Source organism: Carassius auratus, chromosome 47, assembly GCF_003368295.1.
Source record: "Carassius auratus strain Wakin chromosome 47, ASM336829v1, whole genome shotgun sequence".
Lineage (NCBI taxonomy): Eukaryota > Metazoa > Chordata > Actinopteri > Cypriniformes > Cyprinidae > Carassius > Carassius auratus.
In genome coordinates this window covers 8,650,463-8,670,175 of record NC_039289.1, presented here as the reverse complement: position 1 = coordinate 8,670,175, position 19,713 = coordinate 8,650,463, and the positions used below count along the sequence as shown (strand labels likewise).

Genomic DNA, 19,713 nt, shown 5'->3' with positions numbered 1-19,713 from the left:
AAGTGTGAGATCAATAAAAAAAAAAAGTGAAAAATATTATTTGCATCAAATACAAATTCATTGTAAATTTAAGTCATATTACACTGACTACAAATTAGAATGCAAGTGAGCTAATAAAAATAATATTTATTGATTTGTCAACAACAAATGAGGAACAAACAAACGTTGACCGCTCAACATACAAGATGGGGATGTTAACAACACCAGTTGAGCAACAGAAAGCATCGTAGTGTACAACAAAAACTATTCCTTCTATTCACGACAGGGGCGATTACTAGTCCTGAAACACCTTCCAGCTTATTTAAACGTGACTTAAGTGCAGATCTAATGAAAACACTTCGGAGGATGCAGTCCGTCCCCCTTTATCTATGCTCCTGCTACCATCAGATCTCCAGATGAAAGGGGGAGGGGAAGGAGGAGTAACATTTCATTACCATAGATCTGCAAATAATAAAACTTATATACAAATCACAACGCATGGAAAGAAATGCACGCATGGTCAGACTCAACCAAGTAGTTTAACTTCCAATGACAATCTTGAAATCTCATTCCTTGGGAAGCGGTCTTCGAAAAAGCAGGATGTGGGGCTCTGTATGGAAAGAGTGGGATTAGGGTCAAGGAGAATAACAGGCAACCTTTTTATAGACATTTGGATAAATTTCATTCACCAGTTAGAGCTTACTACCTAGACAGTATTTAAGCTGTCAAAGTAAGTTTTAAATCAGCCCTAGGCCCTTTATGTTAAGACAGTGTCTTAAATACGAGTTTGACCATCTATCAGTTAGCCAGTAAGTAATCAGTCTTATTTTTGGAATGAATTTAGAATAATCTATGCTTTTATGTAACTGAATTTTAAAAATGATTAATAGTCTTAAAGGGACAGTTCACCCAAAAATGAAAATTGTCATTAATGACTCACCCTCATGTCATTCCAAACCCGTGAGACTCCGTTCATCTTCGGGACACAGTTTAAGATATTTTAGATTTAGTCTGAGAGCTCTCAGTTCCTCCATTGAAGCTGTGTGTACGGTATACTTTCCATGTCCAGAAAGGTCAGAAAAACATCATCAAAGTAGTCCATGTGACATCAGAAGGTCAGTTAGAATTTTTAGAAGCATCAAAATACATTTTGGTCCAAAAATAGCAGAAACTATTACCGTACACACTTTAAATGGAGGGACTGAGAGCTCTCGGACTAAATCTAAAATATCTTAAACTGTGCTCCGAAGATGAACGGAGTCTCACGGGTTTGGAACGACATGAGGATGAGTTATTAGTGACTATTTTTATTTTTCTATGAACTAACCCTTTAAGGGTTTTTTTTTGAATTTTTTTTCAAGCACCTGTCAATTTTGGGCTTTTCATCAAGTGCTTTTTCAAACAAGTGGAAGAAAACATCCAAAAGACACTGTTAAGTGTTTATTTTATAGCACTTCATCGGTTTGTGTCAATAGATTTCAATTACAATACATATTTTTAAAGGCCGAAATATATATTTTCCTTGATTATATATACAACATTTTATCCCCCAAAATTTTGAAAATATATTGTTTTCTGGCTGTTCAAAGTATTTTCTGAATTATGGAGTGACAAAAAAAAGAGAGCCATAATTCCCTCTGTAAAAACATTTGACTGTAACGTCAAAAATATATAAAAATAAATAATTTTGAAACTGACTTCATCCAGTGTTCAGATTTTTGTACTAGACGTTTATGCAAATTAGCGCATATTTCAGTAAATAATGCCTCATTTGCATATTTAAACATAACATTTTAGAAAAACTGTAATACAATTTTTTTTGCAATTATCAATGTAACGTTATCAATCAACTGGGTAAATAAGATGATAACTATTAACTTTAGTTATTTTTTTTAACCTATTCACCTGCCCTAAAGAAAATCTTGACTAACTTGTAAGACCAGTCTAAATAATTTCTGCAAATGGTCTCCAGGTCTATACTACTAACCTGGTTTATGGATCATGTAGTGGATCCAGCCCTGACTCTGCTGGACTCCCAGTCCTCTCCATTCCTCCTCGGACATTAAATGGGAGGACGGCACCAGTTTGGAAAGCTGCTTGGGAAGCATGACATGTCTAAGAGGAAGGAGAGGGACAACATGTTAGTTTGACTGACTAATACTGAATACTTAATAGCTCTTCAAACTGTTTGTCAGGCAATATGACACGGCTCGGACGATAGAACTCGGAAAATATTTTAAACAGACCGTCTTTAAACACTAGCGGATGTTTTGAAGATATCGTTTTAAAACTGACCCAGTCAAATGCCATTACAACGGTCATTATGAAGTGTCGCGTCAACTCGAAAATGAAGTGAACAGATGAACGAGAGAAATTCATCACCTGTACTCGTATTCCTCGTCAGAATACTTGTCGGAATAGTAAATCTGCTTTTTCGATGAAGACATTGTGGTTAAATGGATAAAATCCGAAGTGAAATCCTGGAAAGCTAGCTCGCGGTGTTTTCCAGAGGGCGCCGCTTCAGGTTTGAACTCAAACGGTCCCTCGCTCGCTTCTGATAGGCTGAGGGAGTCGCTCGTCGTTTAGGCCCCGCCCCCTCGACGCACGCCTTCTGCGTTTGATAAGAGCTAGTTCGATCGATATTACTGACCTTGTTTTGTTTGAGACCTTTTTTTAATATATTATATATATATTTATATATTTTTTTTTATATAAAGGTGAGTTTAACCGTTTCTACACAGACGTGTGAAACCCAATGATGGTGATTATGCTAAGAGAGTTTTACATTGTTGTGATCTTACAAATATACAATAAACCAAAATACTTTTATTTTAAGGTCAGATACACGTTTGTATTACAACAGAAAGTAGTTTAGTCCGTCCCTCAGTTCATTAAAATCGGCCCTACTTGGGAGGATAAACAGAAATAAACATTACAAAACACACTTTTTCAAGTATAGTCATGATTTAAATGTCATATCTGTTAATATCAGACAAGTGCGATTATAAAATGACTATTAACTTCAACTCTGTCACAAGCATTTAAAGCCACCTAAGCCAAAAACTAGGATGAAGGATGAAATAAAATGATGTGACAAGATATTCACAAGATGCTGTTTGCAAAGAGCAAAACCTCGACAACACATTTATCAAGATAGAGAGTGAGACCATATTATGTTCAAAGGATGTGTTAAGCAACTCTTGAATGAAAGACGTGCTTTAACAAGATTTCACCAAATCAAACAGTTCCCGTTAGCATTTCAAGCTTTGTTCATGAAAAGTCGTGACTTGGGTAAAGTTATCTTTTTGTTCTTTATGTCGAAAATAAACAAATTACTGCATTATTATTTCATACTCATTTGTTTGAGGTGGCATAAGTTGGCTCCATTTTTTTTCTTTTATTTGTTGTAGTCTTTTTTTTTTTTAATGGTTTAACACCTTAGTGTCATGGCTGCTTGTTTGACCACAGTGTTCCTGTGACCTTTTTAACAAGCACACATTGTTGCAGTACAAAATCAAGCAGAGCGAGCAAGGCATCAGAAAGCTTCTTTACTGTCTGTATTTTATCTTTTATCTTTTATCTCTGTTGTAGTCATATCTTATTTGGTGCAGTATACAGAGTGTTTTTTGGTGTCATGTTGTGTATCCAGTGATTATCATACTTTTTCTGAACACATTTCTTCCACTGATCTTTTTTCACTCCAGTTTTATTCCTTTTTTATGTGTTGTTAAAAAAAAAAAAAAAATATCAGGCTTGCTAGAACTTTAACCAAAGGTTAACTTCAGTGACTCTTTTGTTAATGAATTACACCGGTTCCGCTTCAAAAGTAACACTTAATACCTTTTGTTCAAGATGTGAATTCAAATGAGGAATGCATTTCTGCATGTTTTAATGCTACGACACATATAACTGTCTGCTAGAATATAATATACATTTTATATAAAGTCTTTGATATAAACAAATCAAGTCTTTCATGAACTCTTAGCAGCATCAACCATTATTATCAGTGTTAAGTTTGGAAACACTTAAATTTATACAGTGTTTATGCATTTTGCAGCTTTGCAAGTTTGGACATTTGTGTTAAGTGCATTAGACCAGAAAACCAGTAACTGATTATCGTTGGAGGAGGTGTGTGTAAGTGATGGTGTGTGTTCCTGGTTTGGTTTAAGTGGTTTCTCTCACTCTCTGGGCTCAAACTTCACACCTCTCAACTCTTTTGTGCTTTTTGCTTTCCTCTACATATAAATAAATACTTTTTGCATGTTTTCTTTGCTGCTTGATGTAGGGCTGGCATTGCAACCTGCATTTTGGTGAGTTACGATTGGCTTTTCTCTTTATCTATATTTTTAATCTGCACATGACAAAATTTTGTAAAAAATTTAATATTATTTTGTGTTACATTGCTACAAACGCTTTAAATGAGGATGTGGTATGTTTCTGACATGTGGAAGATGTATTTTAATTTGATGGTATTTTAAGAAGTATTAATATACCACCTTCTCCTGACCACAATTTGATGTTTAATGTCAAGATAATATGCTGATAATAAACTCGCAGTAAATGTCACCTGTTGGGTGCTATTGATCTATTTATGTGCATGTGAGTTTTAGACAGACCGGTTAGAGTAGGAATAATTTTTTTTATCAGATTAAAAAGTAGTACTGTATTTTCCATTTTGCAAGTCAGGATGCAGATTTGATTATTATTATATTCTCTTTCCTAGATATTCATGAATTGTCACAAATAATCTTGAGAAGTCACATAACTATTTTTGTAAAAAAAAAAAAAAAATAAAATAAATATATATATATATACACACACACATATATCTTAATGATAATGCTGTAATAAATTATTATAGTATTAGTCTCAACGTAAAAACAATCTTAAAAAAAAAAATATATATATATATATATATATATATATATATATATATATATATATATATATATATATTAGAAATCAACGGAATGTTTTTAGATTCATAATAACAATTGCCCATATCATTTTACAAACCTACCTGTACTCTTTTAAATAGGAGTTAAAATAAATAAATATATCCAAATTAAATACTATTTTTCAATGCTTACAGGTGCATCCTACGATCTGAAGGTATATAAACTTTTCAACAAAATAATATGTATAAATTAAGTTATTTTCACTTGTGGAATATGTGTAACTGTCTTATGTCAGAATGCTTCTGTGATAAAATGATTATGGTCATATTTTCAACTTCAATACCTTCACGACTGAGGTGCCCTTGGGAAAGGTACCGAACCCCAATACCCAACTGCTTCCCGGGCGCTGCAGCACAAAAATCTAAATTTACTTGATCTGAGACTATAGACAGGTGCATCCAATGGGAATCTGAGCATTTATGGCTCCCAGAGGAGAACCAGACAATAAATGAGTGAAGTAATCTTGTTTTGTCCTTTTCCTCCTTCTTATGCTTTTATGTTCTCCTCTGTAGTTTTGTTCAGATCAAAGATATTGATCTGGAGCATGACCCTGCATGTGCACTCTCACTAATTGCTAATGGTCACGCTGTCCCCATTCTTGAAGCTAAAATGACCCCAGATGCACGTGCTGAGTAACTAATGGAAAAACAACAAAACCTTTGCGCACCACATCTGAGAGGTCACCCAAGAGATGATGATTTAGGAAAATGTAACACTTGAAAAGAAGGCACTTGTGAGTCATGAAGCAAGCGTGATGCTTTGCCAACACCACAAAGTTGAGGTTTCCACCAAAATATCTCTGTACACATAGGCCACGGTAGTGGAATATAGAGTATTTTAGTGCTTCCTGTTTATTTGGCCTTGTGGAGTCTTTGCATTTACTTTTTTGGGCAGTTGCGAAAAAGGTGACGTCAGAGTTAAAGGAAGAGACTATTTGTCAAACACGCACAGCGTCTTGCGCAAGTCCTGTAACTGTGACAGCTCAGTTGGTTTCTAGACTTCAACAGCGAGAGACAGACCAGAGAGACTCAACAATTGTTTTATAGTCCATCCTGCAGCAGTATGAAGAACTCTGAATGGAGAAACCAGTAATGCTGTTGTGAGGTATTTAAAAAGTTCATTTATTCTTTATTAACTGGAGTAAATTATGCTTTGACATCTTGAGTACTCGTGTATGTATGCTGTGTATCAAGCTACTATCTGAGATAGTCTAAAGTAGGTCTTAATAAATTGGATCTGTGACATAAAAGGCAACAAATAATTAAGTATAAGGAGATATTTAAAAGAATTTTAAGGCCCAGACAACATTGGACCATAACGACTTTCAATACATATACTGTGTGTGTGTGTGTGTGTGTGTGTGTATATAACACATACAGACACACTTAGACATTTTTAATTTTAAAATTGTGCACTTGTAAAACATCTACTATAATGTAACAAATCATTAGTGATAGCTACGGAGAAAAAGGTTTTTGCTGCCAAACAATGTAGTTATAACATTCACCAGCAGGGAATATCAGCGCTATGCTAACTAGCCAAAACTTCATCCCATGCCATAAACAATGAAATGTGTCATTTATGCACTGCCTCAACCAAGAGAGCTAGTAAAATAATTGATATTTTCAACTGAAACCAGTATTTTCCTGTTGGCCTAGTTGTCGGGATGCTAAAAAATAGTAATGGTTTGCTAGCTTCACAGCGTTTACACCTTTCTGGGGAATCAACCTGGGATGGGAGAAAGTGTGGTAGCATTCAAAGCATAACACACATCGCCTTTCGCTAAAGCTAGCTAGCTGCAGGACTGAATGGCTTTGCTTGTATCAGACTGTGTGCAGGTTGATAAGTGTAAGATGCTTTAAGGAGGTGCTCGGGCAGATGTGCATTAGCTAATGTTGCATGATCGCAGCTGGGTTGGGCAGAGCTAATAGACACACCATAACACTGACATCATCAAGAGAGTGGGGGGAAGCTGGGCTGAGAGTGAAAGAGAGAAAGGGAATGAAGAAGAGAGGGAGGGATTAAGCAAGCCACAGTAAGGGACAGAGCAACTGACAGAAAGCAGAGAGAGACCGAGAGGACGCAGGGCTAGACTCAGTCCGCACAGAACCTTGTGGATTTCTCCTTCGCTTCCTCTGCATTTTTCCTTTTCCCTTTCCCAAGCCATCCCCCTTTCCCCTCCCTCTTCCCCCCACTGTCCTCTCTGCTCTGGACCGCTCCTCCGGGCATGCTACTTAAGCCAAAGTATGGCCGCTTCCGGAACGACTCAGTGACCTCCTCCGACGACCTGATGCAGAGCCTAGCCATGAGCGGGAAGGTGGTGGCCACGCCGGTGGCCTCCTCATCCACGCCTGGCTTGGAGCTGCCACCCCTGGAGACTGCTGCTCTTCCTCCGCCTTCGGTCCAGGTGCTGGCCGACTCACCCGGGCTGGATGGCGAGCAGGACGGCACCACCACCTTCTGCATGCTCATTCCTAAAATGCCCCAGTGGAAGTTCTCCAATTCGTTGCTCAGTCGTAGCCCGTCCAATAGCAGTTCCAATTCCAGCAAGGATTCCAGCAGGGCGCCTCCGACCAATAGTTCCCCTGGTGCGGCTTCAGGGGGGGCACTTGCTGCCAGTGGTCCCGTGGCTAGTCTTGCAGCTGTGTTCAACTCCTGTGACCCTGTTTGTATGGGCCCATGTTCCCTACAGGCCGCCAGGAGGCAGAGGGCCAGTCCAAGAGAGTCCAGCCCAGGGGCCACCGAGGGGAGTCCAGGGAGCTCTGGGAGCTGCAGGACCGGGATGAACCGGAGGACCAGGGTGGAAGGAATGTGGCTGGGAGATAACTTAACCCAGAAGGGCAGCTTCATCAACAAGCCCTCACATGGGTGGTTGCATCCAGACAAAAAGATCAGCAGCACGGGGGCTTCGTACATCGTCAGGGTGAGTCACTGCTTATCATCTCGAAATCTCACCATGCTTTCCGCCTAATGTTGTTTTGCAGCTCCGCAGCGGTGTCAATAGGCAACTCTGTAGTATTATTGATAATCGGTAATTTACATTCACTGCACCATCTTATGCAGCTCTGAAGAAGCTGAGAGTTATATGACTCCCCTTGCAGAATACCGGATAAACAACTGCAACATCTTGTCCTTTCAGAAGCTGAGTTCAGTCAAAACAACTTATGATATGAGAACAATGGGACTCTATTCTCTACAGTGTATTGGTTATGTCAGGGTGCAATTGCTTGAGGAGAATGAAGGAATATATAATTTAATCCAGATATATTGCTTTGTGTGGTACAGCGACTGCGTCAGAGCAGGGGGGAGGCGTGGGTAAACAAACTGCAGATGTAAACAACTAAACTAGAATTGAAGGGAGGCGGAGGGGTGTCTTATTTTATAAGACTGAAGATAAGTGATGGCTGTTCATAAAATGTATATTTGATCCCAAGATGGACATTTGAGCAATTACTAAATTTTCCCTTCAATACAGATTCTTATTTCACTTAGCAATAATAATAATAATAATGAAATTGCAATTAAATTTAGCTTGCATAAGGCAGAATGTTCAATATGACCTTTTCAAGCTCATGTTAAATATAAAAAAAAATCCCAATATGCTTGATTCTTTGTTTACTTTTGATGAAGTAGAAATGTCTGTAATACGATTGTGATAAAAGGCTAACCAACTACAAAAGGCTAACTAACTACTAAAGGCTAACTGCTATTGCAGTTTGGTAGATGTTGTGGTTGTAAACAACTAACTGCACTGGACTGCATCTTGGTGAATCAAGGGTTGCAAATATTGGCAGACTATTTGACGTCAATCACAGCGATCCTCTCTCAACCCAGTTTCTCACCCCTCCACCCTGCACCCCCTCCCGCCGTGTGTTGTAACCACACAGCCCTCTCTCCAACTGCCCAGACTAGGCCTGCGCACACTTCTTAATTGCATTTCACAGGCACCATTCATTCGTTTATTCAATTACATTTAATCACAGTCATTTGTATCACATGTGTTGCAGAGGAAACAGGCATGGAGGGGGGCTGTAATGCAAATAGCGTGGTGGCACGTAGGTACACCACAAAGATTTTAGATCAGGCGTGCATTTTCTTCTATTGTTCATCCTACTGTGGCAATGAAACGCTAGTGGCTAGATACGTGAAAGCATTCAAAGTGTTTGTTAAAAATACCAATCTGTATTTACATTGGTGAATAAATTGTTGCTTCGAGATTAGACTAAATTCAAGTCATTTCTAGATTAGAACCAAGTAACTTTCTAAGAACCGAAGACTACAAGAAATGAAAAATCTAAAAGCAGTCCCCACAGATTTTCTAAGTTTCCCCTTTTATATAGGAAGCATAAACCTTTCTGGTCATTTCCTCCAGTGCAAACCTTTCTTGGGCCTTTCCTGTCTTAGAAATAGGTGTGAACAAGTGATAAACAACATTCAGTGATGTCACGTGTTGTAGCTGTGGATGATGTATTGTATGTATTTTTTTTTTTTCCCCATGAGGAGAGTCGTGAGATCTTTGAGAAGAAGAGGAAGCAGGAGAGTTTCATTAAAATATAAAAGGAAGTCATCTAATCACACTGATTGGATGCTTCCTGCTGCAGACTAATCTAGTTAAGATGTCTGCAATGGCTCGCTTGGAAATAAATGGGCTGGTGTCAAGAAATACTAAACTAACTAAATGGACAGTATGCCTTATGTTATGTTATGTAAATAAGGAAATTTTCATTTTTGGGTGTACTGTCCCTTTAAGACAAAAGGAGAGAGTGCAGAAAACTTGAATGTAGTGTTACAGCGACTGATCTTTATTCATACAGAACAGTTTCAAATTCATAATCAGCTCTTGGGACTTCCCCAAAACTCTCTTAGATTTGTTGAAGAAGAAGAGGATGTTGATTCCAGGAACGAAAACAGCAAGAACTAGTGTCTCAGATTTTTAGTTCACTCAAAATGAGTTCATTTACTCACTTTCATGTCGTTCCAAACCTATATGACTTTCTTCTGTGGAACATACTCTGGAAGTCAATGGGCTCCAATGTAGTTTGGTTGCCAGTGTTTTTTAAAAAAATCTTTTTTTCGGGTGTTTCGCTGAAGAAAGAAAGTCATACAGGTTTGGAAAAAAATGAGGGTGAATAAATGATGGAAGAATTTTTATTTTAAGGTGAACTGTCCCTTTAAGTTAGTGCTATAATCCACTTTACGTTTTTAACTTTAATGACTAGGGTAACCAATTTGACTCAATTGAAGGCCACATGATCTGTGCTGTTTGTCGAGGTATGTGTAGGCCTCTGAAATCCTTTACCAAGGCATAGACAACAAAAATGATGTAACAAGAAGTCTTGTTATTCAGACATATGTTGCACCGTCTGTGTGGGGGTGAACATCTTGCGTAATGTTCCTGTGACCCTTTGAACGTATTAGTGACTAACTGCTAAATGGATATTCCCCTACATCTTCGTCAGAGCTCTTTCCACGTTCCAGTAGGGCCTGACTGCAGTAATACCTCTTAAGTCCACCCCCACCAGCCATGATGCGGTTATTGCCGTCAATCTTTTCACGCTTTCCGGTAATTACCTTACCCAGCACAGCTGTTAAACTGTCTTTTGCAGAACTGCTGAGAACAAGCTGTCTTGCAAAATTATACACTTAGTATTTATCTGTAATTATGCGCCGTTACGCTAAAGGTGCGCATACAACACTGGATGTAACTTGCTGCTTGCTCTAATGTGCTTGAACCATCTTTGTGTATGTGAGATGGAGACAATTGTTGTTTTTGTTTCCATCAGCTAAATCACAGACTCTGGCTCTTACCAATAGGAATTAGATAAATGTTTTCATGAAGTATTGATGACCTCTGGGAAATTAAAACCAATTATATATTTATTTAATTAATTTTTTTTGCAGTACATGGGCTGCATTGAGGTTCTGAAATCAATGAGATCTTTGGACTTCAGCACTAGGACACAAGTCACAAGGTAAACGTGTTTTTGTTTGGATTGCACTAAACCTAGATAAGTTTTAACCACAATATTTGTAGTAGTTTCTTGGTTTTACACAAATCCCCCCCAAAAAGATGTTATTGTTTTGGTTCCCTTTGCTTATTGTTTTTATTCATTTATTTATTTTGTATTATTTAGATTTAGATTTTATCACGCACCTCACCTGTTTTTGTTTTGTCTGGTTTTTGTTTTTTATTTTTGCTTTGCTTAGCTGAATACATTTTATTTATTTTAATTTAATTAAACATTGTTTTTAATTTTCATATTTTACCCTCTATTTTTTTTGTTTTGATATTTATAGAATTTTTTAATTTGTAGTAATTTTTTTTTGTATAGTTTATTTTACAATTAGAAAAAATGTATATATGATGTTGATCTTGCTCTGTTTATTTCAGCTGTATTTTCTTTGCTTGGTTTATTTTAGTGTTTTCTAATTAGTTTTAGGCCTAAATCACAAATATATCAGCCTCCATGTTTGTAACTTTTTGTTTGGTTTTGTTTTTCAGAATGATTTTGAATGTTTTCTGTTTATAAATTGACGAATGAACATTATGCTATATTTTTTGAGTTATACACTTTCCACAAAAGGACTAGATTATTATTTTGCAGCTATTTTTTTATGCCATATCATGTTTGCATATATGTAAGTATGCATTCATATGTTGTTTATATGTGTAGAAGCATGTGCATTCTTGTAGCGGTGGGGCGGAGCTCCAGATTCCCAAGGGCAACAGCGGAGTCCCTCTCTCTGCCCTTGCTCATCGATCAGTAGTAACCCAAACCCCACGGCCCACGATGGGCTTAAAGTGGAGATAGCATAGGCGAGATGGAGACAGAGTGATACAGCCATGTATTATTAACAACTCCCAGTAATGACTGAGGCGGCCTACTGGGGCCCAAGATGATGCAGATTGCATGGGGTGGAGTTAGAGTTGATAAACACAGAGGACTAGAGAAGAGTGATTGTTTTGAGTAGGGAGCGGCAGTCTGTTATAACATTATAATGGTTATAATGGGAATGCTTGGAGCAGGCTGCATATTTAGCCAGAATCTATTTTGCAGCAGAAACGGATGCTGAAAGAGGGAGTGTGGGTGGGCTCTCTCATTTGTCATTGTCATGTAGTGTGGCCAATGAGTCATTTTTTATAAGATCTGAGGTGCAAAACACATACAGGCGCAAAATCTTGCAACAAAAACACCCAAATGCGTTATTAAAATAACACTTTGAACTGCACATTTTATAACATTTATTGGCAACATTCCCTGAAAAGGCATTTTCTGGGACAGTTTGCACTTTTGAAATACGAATGGGTTATTTGATTGTAAGCTGGTGTTTTGAAGTCACTCAGCCTGCTGTTGCTGTCTGCAGTCAAACACGTTCCCCTGTGCCAAACACTCCACGGCCATAGGTATAGTTTCACAAATGACATCGCACATGTTTTGCTTAGACGTGTTTTGGTGTCCATCACTATTGCCTAGGTTTAAGGGTTTTCAAAAGTGTTTTCAACAATTTTAGAATCAGTTTTTTGTTTTGCTTTGCTTTTTTATTTGTTTTGCCTTTTGGTTTGTTTAGCTTTGTTTTTGTTTTGTTTTGCCTTTTGGTTTGTTTTTTGTTTTGTTTAGCTTTGTTTATTGTTTTGCCTTTTGGTTTGGTTTTGTTTTGTTTGCCTTGCTTTATTACCGTTTTTGCATGTACATATTTGTTTGCTTTATTTATTTATTGCATTTTGGTTGGTTTTTCCTTTTGATTTTTATTATTATTATCTGATGCACTTAAAATACACTGAGTCCCTCTTTATTGACCTGGTTTGAATAAGCGTTATTCTTAGGCTCACACTCATTCCTCATTCATTTTCATACTGTGGTCGCACTAATACACATGGGAAGTTGTTTATTATCGGTTTTCCAGATATGTGAGATTGTGATATCTGGTAATACCACTCTAATAGTTATCTTTATCTTTGTAAATGTGTGTGTATGTGAACACAGGGAGTCCATCAACAGGTTGTGTGAAGCTGTACCAGGAGGAAAAGCTGCCTGGAAGAAGAAAGTAAGAGAGAAAATTGTCATGGTCTTGTCTTTTTTTATTATTATTATTAAGCACAAATCAAGAATATTTAGTGACGTTCAAATGTTTGTTTTGCTGCCCATTTTAGGCCACCAGTAAAACTCTCCAGTCTATCATGGGGAAGAGTAACCTGCGTTTTGCTGGAATGAGCATCGGTGTCAACATCTCCATTGACGGCTTGAGTCTACTCGTCCCCACCACACGACAGGTTGGCCTCCTCTTACACTGGATAGCCCTTCAAATCATATCAGAACAAATAACTTTTCCCACTTGTGTAGCTTTGAAAGGTTTGAATCCTTTTAATGATTTATTTGGTTTGGATGAATAGATTCAAATTTGTTTCATAAATGATTCAAGTTCCTCTGCAGCCCTGTAGTAAAGAGTACAATGTTTTGACTAAGCTGCTTAAATTTTGTTAGACATTTGTCAGTTAAGTGTGACTAATTGAGTTAATTCATCAAAACCCTAACTGTTTTTGTGCCAGAAAAATTAGGGCTCGGATTAAATTATGAAATACATTATTGGATAGTTGTTTATTTAAAAAGATATGTTGCCCCTTTAAGTAACTTCAGATCTCTTGTAGCTCATTGACATTTTTATTTTTTTATTTTTATAAGTGTTGAATATTGATTTGAATTGAAGACATCACATCTTCTCACTCCCATCTCTTTATGTAGGTGATTGCCCATCACCCCATGCAGTCCATATCTTTCGCCTCTGGTGGAGACTCGGTGAGCCCTCTTCTTTCCGCTCTTACCATTTTCCTCTCCATTAACAAATGGCACTTGATTCTCACTCTGATTTCATCTTGGGTTGCAGGATACACCAGATTACGTCGCTTATGTGGCCAAAGACCCTGTCAATCAAAGAGGTATTTTTATATTAATTAAGATAATTTTATTTGTATGGGTATTATTTAAAAAATTATATATATATATATATATATATATATATATACACACACATTTTTAAATATTTAATTCATTTTATATTTGATTGTTCATGCATATTATGCAAAGAATCCTATTTTCTATCTTGTTTGTGTTGCATATTATCTTGGCTAGATTTCTCTCATGTGAACAGTGTTACCTTTTTCTTGTCCCTGTAGCGTGTCACATCCTGGAGTGCGGTGACGGTCTCGCCCAGAATGTGATCAGTACCATCGGCCAGGCCTTCGAACTGCAGTTCAAACAGTACCTACACAGCCCACCCAAAGCCATTCCCGCCATGGATAGGTGAGAGCCACATAATTTTGCGTAAACCATAAAGTCTGTTTGGGCTTTTGAATGCATCACAACATTAAAATGGTTCCTAGTTTCACCTGCAGTTAATCTTGAGCTTCATATCTGAGCAGCTTTCGCAAAGTTGAAACGGGATACACACAGCTTGTGTTTCATATAGCCATCCTGTTTTGATTCCAGGCCGTTATTTAAAGCTAAATTCATTTAAGGAGCTCTCAGAAACCACACGACTGCTTAGTGTCACATCAGTAATGGATAATTTCTTGCATTTTGGTCTGTTTCAAATCATAGTTGTTGCATGTGCTTTCTTGTCTTTTTTTTTAAACATTTAAACTGTGTTCGAAAACATAGTGGGCTGCCTTGTAGTCTACTTCCCTATATACGCAGCATCCTAACCAAAATAGAAGTAATGTGACTCATGTGAACTGCTTTACTAAGGCAACAGTTCGGTGTGCTGTTAGCATGTTGCTAAGCTAACAATATCAAAATCTAAAGGTGCGGTCACATTTGGGAAATTTCACTGAAAAAAAGTCTATTTTCAACAGTGTAGCAATGTATAAAACACCTCACACACAAGTAAGTCATTTCAAACCAAGCAGCTATGTGTCTATTAATTTGGTGAATTTGCGTGAACCCGTGAGGAAATCATTCACCCTCATATAAAATTCCCAGTTGCTATTAAAATGACTGGATTTTGCTCACTCAAAACAACGGCAGATATCACCTCATGTTTATAATCATTAAAAATATTGTCAATCTTTAAGTAGATACCACTATATCAACTGTTTTTAAGTTACTGAATTAAAACATATTAATGATTTATAAATTCATGTTAAATACATGTTTACTTTTTCACTGATCTTCTAAGATGCTAAATAGCTTTATTTAATGGTTAGGACCATACGAACAGAGGAGTCGGCATGGGGTGATGACGAGGAATCATCTGAGCACAATTACTACAACAGCATACCAGGAAAGGAGCCTCCTGTTGGGGGAGTGGTGGACTCTAGGCTCAGGCCTCCTGCGGGCCTACTGGGTCATGTCCATACGCAACCACAGAGCAAAACCACTCAGGTAAACTTTGTTATATAGACTTTATTATAGATGTATGTGGATTTTAATGTGTGTCATGAACAGCATGAAGTGGTTTGTGGAGAGAATTCACTAAGGTTGGACTTAATAAACTTCTCTGAGTGGTGTTAGTATGACGCTTATTGCTTCAGGCAAAGAGCTGGTTATGAATACAGCACATTCTCTAATGAAAGCTGAAAGCCCATATGCCATTTGTAAGAAATTATCAATTCTATCTATTTATCATCTTTATATATTTTATACAAGTGTGCTGAACTCATGCCTGGAACGAAGCCTGATCTCAGACCTGTGTTTGCTTTTTTCAGATGGGGTCACCGGCCAAAAGAGATGCAGGCAGCCTCCCTGCCACCCACTTGTGTTATGAAGTGCACTGGGACACAGAGAAAAACAGCAGCTCAAGTGAGACGCCTGCTGGTTAATCATCTGTATTATGTTACTCTCCTGATGTTTTAGTTCATGTGCACGGAGCCTTTTACTGGGTCTGATATTCCAAATGTTCCATACTAATTGCTTAGTTAATTACGCTCTTCAAAAATAATCTTTCAGTGAACAGTTCTTAAAATATATGTTTTTTCCTTTGTTGTCCATGGAAACATTAATGTTAATAAAGAAGCTTTATTTGTAAGAGTTTAGTTATGTTTATTTTTCTTCAGGTTTGACTTCCGATGGTTACCTGCGAGCAGACGGTCATCCTCCAGGTAGCCGCGATTACGAGGAACACCTGTACGTAAACACCCAGAATCTGGACAACATGGAGGCTTCAGCGGATGCCCGAGGAGGACGTAGACCCGAGAGTCCAAAGAAAGACATTTTTGATATGAGTGAGTCCATAACAAATAACTGTATTATCAGAATATGTTTGATTAATGCGTTTAAGTCATTTCATTCTACAAATCGTACTGTATTAAACCTCACAGGACCGTTTGAGGACGCCTTGCGTCTACACGAGGCCAGTGGAGTTTGTGTATTGGAGGACAAGTGGCCGAGTCCCCCACGCCGTCGGGCCCCCGTGGCCCCAACAGAGGACCAGCTGCGGCGGGAGATGTGGTATCACGGGCGCATGAGCCGCAAAGATGCAGAGAATCTGCTGGGCCAAGATGGAGATTTCCTAGTGCGGGACAGCGCCACTAATCCGGGCCAGTATGTGCTGACTGGGATGCAGTGTGGGCTTCCCAAACATCTGCTGTTGGTGGATCCTGAAGGAGTGGTGAGTGCTGCTTCAAAGCTCAGTTTTCATACTGTGTAGACTTTGATGAGGAGCTAGTTTGATGTCAGAGTTGGGTTTCCAGGGCTGTTTCCCAACTCACAATATAATCAACGAAACCCCCAAGTCCAGTGGCATGGTGTAAAGTTATGTGGAATCAAATAAATTTTGCAATCGGTTTGAAAGCAGTCCAGCCTGATTTAATGATGTTAATGAGTATTAATGATTGCTTGACTGTCATAATTATGTTGGTGATAATAATAAATGTTAATATTTCTATAGCAATAATACTATTTTAGAAAAATAACAAAATAAAAAATAAATGAAATGAGAGATAAAAATGGTAAAAATGAAAGTAAAAATTTTTTTGTATATATATATATATATATATATATATATATATATATATATATATATATGTGTGTGTGTGTGTATATATATATATATGTGTGTGTATATATATATATATATATATATATATATATGTGTGTGTGTGTGTATATATATTTATATATGTGTGTGTATATATATATATATATTTAAACATTCATAAATAAAAATGCTTTTGGGTCAGAATATGTTTTCTGAAAAAAATATATTAAAATATAATAATTATCCAGATTTTTTTAAGGCTAAGCAAATTAGACTTATGAAAATGCTTAAAAATAAGAGTTAAAATATATTTTTTTATTTGAATAGCACATACATAATACAGCAGTAAGTTCAGTGAAAACAAAATGTAAATAATATATTTTTAAAAATTATAAAAATAAAAACATGACAGATGAATGGATAAATGTGCTAAAAATGAAGGTGAAAAACTAAAATAGTAAAAAATAAAATAAAATGATTACCATTATAACTTTAAAAAGATGAGTTACGCAAAACCAAATAATCAAACTTTGAAAAATAATTATAAAAAAACACCCTTGAACCACAATAATTCACATTTTACTTACATGAACTTAATTTTATTTTTCATTAGGTTCGGACTAAAGACATGCTTTTTGAGAGCATCAGCCACCTGATCAACTACCACCTGACAAACAAGCTAAGCTGCCGATTGTTGCAGCAGAGAGTGAGTTACACCTCCAGCAGGTGGTCTGCAGAATGAACTGACCTCTATCTGAAGCCCATATTGAGTACATGGTAAGAGGTTTGCGGCATTTTTATACAGATTATAAAAGCCTTTTTTATATGGGTAATTTATAGTATTGTTTATTTTTTTAGGGTGTAAGGCCGTCCCCCGTGCCGCCAATCTAGAGGCCCCACACTGTTGCCTTAAACAGACTCTGAGCTTTCACTGGGACTTGTGGGATATCGCTGTTTCTTAAGCACTGACCACAAACAGCTTTCAGCATGTCTTGCTCCATCAACCCCTTCTTCAACAGAGAAGACCCCAACTGAGACTTTGGCATTGGGAAATAAAGTGCTTGTGATCACTGAGTTTCCCAGCAGACTGTTCTTGGCATTGCCTGAAATGTGAACTTAGGAGAAACCTATGAGACAGACAGTCTTATTCCCTTCCTTTACATCCATACGAGCGCTCGTAATCAGTGAACTGTTTTTTCTAAATATGATGTATTGAGTAACTGTGGCTCTGATCTTCTCTAATGGTCACCTCTGAGACTGTGGACATCTTTGTGTGTTGTGCATACCAACGATATGCTCTCAGGATGCAGTATTTGTTAAGGACATTATATAAAGCTCATAAGCTCAGTTGCTTTAATTCAGTCGTGTCAAATGCACGTTTAATATATGCACTCAGGACCAAAATTTTGGGTCGTTCTCATGTGATATTGCCCTTTTTTAAAATTTGGTGATTCAGACATGCATTATACTTCACAAATATTTAATTTCTCTTTTGTGTTTAGTCACAAACAGTTGCCCACAATGTGCACCATTTTGTTTTAAGGTGCATTCAGTAGTTTGGTGGCAATTAAAAAAACTAATTATAAAAATAAAAGCAGTCAAATTAGCAAAACCTAAGATTCAAAAACAAAGGTCTGCTGTCCATTATCTATGGTGTAGGGATGGATGAAGCACCACAAATTCAGAGGCCACTTCCAAACTAAGCAGCTTTTTTTGTTAAATGTGGCGAATTTGCAACCGTACAGAATCCTTAAATCCAGGCTGGGAAATATTTAGCGTGTGGTGACGTTTGCCAAGGTTCAACAAATTTTTAATAGGCAAAGTACAGTAATTTCATTAGGAATCCATTCACCTGATCAACTACCACTTGACAAACAAGCTGCCAATTTAGGTAACAAACTTGATGAACTTGATGAAAATTTCCATGGGGAAATGTTTCACATCAGTCTAGTCATTTCAATAGGAATCTGTACGATCAGGAATTTCATGTGAGAGTCCAAAAGCGAAGCGAATATTCACATCGTGTTACTCACTCTACATTACTCACAGGTTGTTTTTTGCATTACTTGCGCAAATAAAAACATAATTATGCTTTCCTACATTTTCTGATATAACCGGACATATCAAGCCAGACATGTCAATAAAAGTTTCGCTCATTGGCTTGCGCGACAACGAATAATGTTAATTTCCCACTCGAGTTGAAATTTTCAACTTGTGCGGAAAACGCAATTGAGCAGCAATTTGCGAATTGAACAACAAATTGCGAATTCACATCTATTTATGTCTTTTCATTGATTATCTATGTAATCTACTTGCCCAAATGGTGTAACACACCTTTCCCCATGGGTTTCTGGTCATGCAGATTTGCTACATTGACCAACAAAAAACTGCTTGGTTTAAAAATGACTTATTTGCTTCATACATCTCTACGCTATTGACAGTTGTACATTTTCCCCACAAAATTCTTACACTAATTTGTTAATGCAGCCCTTACACTATTATGCACAGATTCCTATGGAGATGAGTGCAATTTTGCAGTACAATGTGAACACACCCTAAAATGTCTGAGAGAATTCTCAAAATCCTATAGATATGCTAGTAGCAAAGTATAGTCTGGTGACTGCTTTACCAGTGAAGACAACAGAAGAATCCCTACCAGTACGACCAACAACAACAAAAAAACAAGTGCAAACCATGCAGACATACACAAAGTGGAAAGATCCTATGATCCTAGAAAAAGCGCTTATCACCATTGTGGCTTTAAGTACACAAAAACAGCAATGCTAACGCTATTCTAACAACT

At 37.3% G+C, this 19,713-nt stretch overlaps 1 protein-coding gene and 1 pseudogene across 1 annotated transcript; one reads left to right on the top strand and one right to left on the bottom strand.

Annotated features, from left to right (window-relative positions):
- Positions 1-106: 106 nt before the first annotated feature.
- LOC113064615 (cyclin-dependent kinases regulatory subunit 1-like) lies at positions 107-2,530 on the bottom strand. The gene is made up of 3 exons (XM_026235451.1): positions 2,362-2,530; positions 1,967-2,094; positions 107-589 (listed from the first exon to the last, which is right to left on the bottom strand). Exons 1-3 carry the CDS (start codon positions 2,424-2,426, stop codon positions 546-548), a joined length of 237 nt encoding a protein of 78 aa, XP_026091236.1. The 5' UTR covers positions 2,427-2,530; the 3' UTR covers positions 107-545.
- Positions 2,531-6,054: 3,524 nt separating this feature from the next.
- Positions 6,055-18,720, top strand: LOC113065009 (SHC-transforming protein 2-like; annotated as a pseudogene).
- Positions 18,721-19,713: the final 993 nt, after the last annotated feature.